This window comes from Helobdella robusta (genome assembly GCF_000326865.2).
Source record: "Helobdella robusta unplaced genomic scaffold HELROscaffold_47, whole genome shotgun sequence".
NCBI lineage: Eukaryota > Metazoa > Annelida > Clitellata > Rhynchobdellida > Glossiphoniidae > Helobdella > Helobdella robusta.
Genome location: NW_008705176.1, coordinates 1155636 through 1158135, shown reverse-complemented (window position 1 = coordinate 1158135; position 2500 = coordinate 1155636). Strand labels below are relative to the sequence as shown.

The 2500-nt window shown below is 33.4% G+C and overlaps 1 protein-coding gene across 1 annotated transcript in view; it reads right to left on the bottom strand.

Moving 5' to 3' along the window:
• The window catches only part of HELRODRAFT_85596 (hypothetical protein), a gene marked incomplete at both ends in the record, with an annotated part of 2925 nt that extends 2520 nt beyond the window's left edge, over positions 1-405 (bottom strand). Inside the window, one exon of the mRNA XM_009026368.1 lies at positions 239-405. Within this exon, the coding sequence (XP_009024616.1) occupies positions 239-405 (167 nt within the window). The remainder of the gene's footprint in view (positions 1-238) is intronic.
• Between the last annotated feature and the right edge of the window lie 2095 nt (positions 406-2500).

Here is a 2500-nt window from a genome sequence, read left to right as displayed (position 1 = left end):
TCCATTATTTTTTTCTCATTCATTATGTTTGCGTGCCATTTGTATCTATTTATATCTGTGTGTGCGTGCGTGTGTTTGTGTGTGTGCGTGTGCATGTGTGTGCGTGTGTGTGTGCGTTATAAATAAAATTAAATAAATAAAAATAAGTAATAAATAAAATTCGAAAAAATTACTAAATAAAACACTATATAAATAAAAAAAAAAACACGAAATAAATTTTGATTTCTTGTTCGCCAACCTGGAAAAAACCCAAACGACAATGATGTTACCAAAGACGCCTAAAAATCCAACGACAGCGAAAAACGTCCCTAAAAAATAGTAGAACGCCATTGGTGCGTTCACAATGATGTCATGGTACTTCCACCAATGGGGATGAAAGTCTTTGTACCACGTGACGCTATCCATTTCGTTGCTTAGCGATTGTTGATGTAAAAACGTGTTGTTGACGTTGAAAAAATGTGATGATGATGGTGATGATGACGTTGACGAGAGTAGTAATGATAATGATGACGTTGTTGGTGAGGTCAGTATAGTTGAAAGATGGGTTGTTGTTGTCGTTGTTGTTAATAGGATTGATGATGAAGATGACAAAGATGATGGTGTTGATGATGAGGAGGAATGTTGTTGTAGTAGTTGCGATGTTGTTGTTGGTGGTGATGGTGATGACAAAGACGATGATGACGATGATGATGATGATGACGAAGGTGGCGATGATGATGATGTCGGTATAGATAATAAAATTCTACCAATGTCAGCTGCCGACGTCATTGTTCTTAATTAATGTAAATCCCCGTTCTCTGTTATTGTCATTATTATTATTATTATTATTATTATTATTATTATATTTATTATTATTATTAGTAGTAGTAGTAGTAGTAGTAAATAGTAGTAGTAGTAGTAGTAGCAGCAGCAGTAAATGTAGCAGTAGCAAGAGCAGCAGTAGTAGAAGTAGTAGTCATCATTATTATTATTATTTTATTATTATTATTATCATTATTATTTTATTATTAATATTATTTTATTATTGTTATTATTCGACTGAAGAACATGTGTTTATATTAGCTTGGCCAGCGCGTTTAATGGCAATTCTAATCAAAGGAAATAAATTTTTTTCAAATAAATTATTATTGCTATTGCTATAATTTTTTTCAAATAAATTATTATTGTTATTATTATTTGTATTATTATAATTATTGTTATTATTATTATTTTTATTATTATTTGTATTAATAATAATAATAATAATATTATTATTATTATTATTATTATTGCAATAAATCATAACTTGTTGGCGTGACGTCGATAAGTTTATGTAAATTATATACGTCCACACCTTGATCGTCATCATCGTCTTCGTCATCATTATCTGGAATACCATCATCGTCGTCAGTAGCAGCAGCAGCAGCAGTAGCTTCAACAGCATCATTACCCCATCACAATCATCATTATCATCATCGTCATCATAATCATTACGACCGTCGGAATTATAGTTAATCATTCCATCAATTTTCAACATAACCCAGTCATTAGCTCTCTGTGTATGTGTGTGTTTATCTGTGTGTGTGTGTGTGTGTGTGTATGTGTGTATGTGTGTATCTATGTATGTGTGTGTGTGTGTGGATTACGTGAGCAAGCTCCGTGAAAGTTATTTTCTATTAATATCGTTTGAAAGTTTTGCTTTGTGTGTTATGGTGATTGGTTGTATTATCATTTTTCTAGAATTATTTTTGGGATATTGTTTCTGTTGTTTTTTGTTTTTATTATTGTTTCTATTATTATCCTCATCATTATTATCACTAATGATATCTATATTTTTTGATTTGTTGAATCATTAAAATCTTTTATTTTGCGTGTTAGTATCCCCAGTATCAAGATGCTTGTTCGTCTGTATGTCCAACGTTCTTCATACAACTCCTTGTCATACGTGGAGGCACAACAAAGGATTAGAAGTACAAATGCATACATTTCCAATGTTTGTGACGAGACAAACGTGTAAACTAAGAAAGATTGTTATTTCAGTCGAACTGAATGTACCGTATGAGGCTTATATGGCTGTAAGTGACGTTGTAAAAACAGCCAAGTATGAAGAGCTTGTTAGTGAGATAGAACAACGCGAGTTAAGGTGTTTGTTGTTGCAGTTGAAGTCGGTGCAAGAGGTGTTGTTGGTTGTTCAGTGTACAGGTTTTTGAAGAGTTTGGGTTTGGCAGGTAAAAGACGAGCGAGTTGTATGAAGAACATGGGAGGACATGCAGTCGAACAAGCGTCTTACTGGATATGGTTATGTGGGAAGAAAATGGAATGCGAGTATAAATAGTTCACAGACGAGCCTGTGTGCTCGTAAGACATTCGATTACTCAACACTCCCACATTAGGCTTAGCGCGTTACTACTACTACTAGCAAGAAAAAGAGACTACTACTACTACTACGACTACTACTACTTCTACTACTACGACGACTACTACTACTACTACTACTACTACTACTACGACTACTACTACT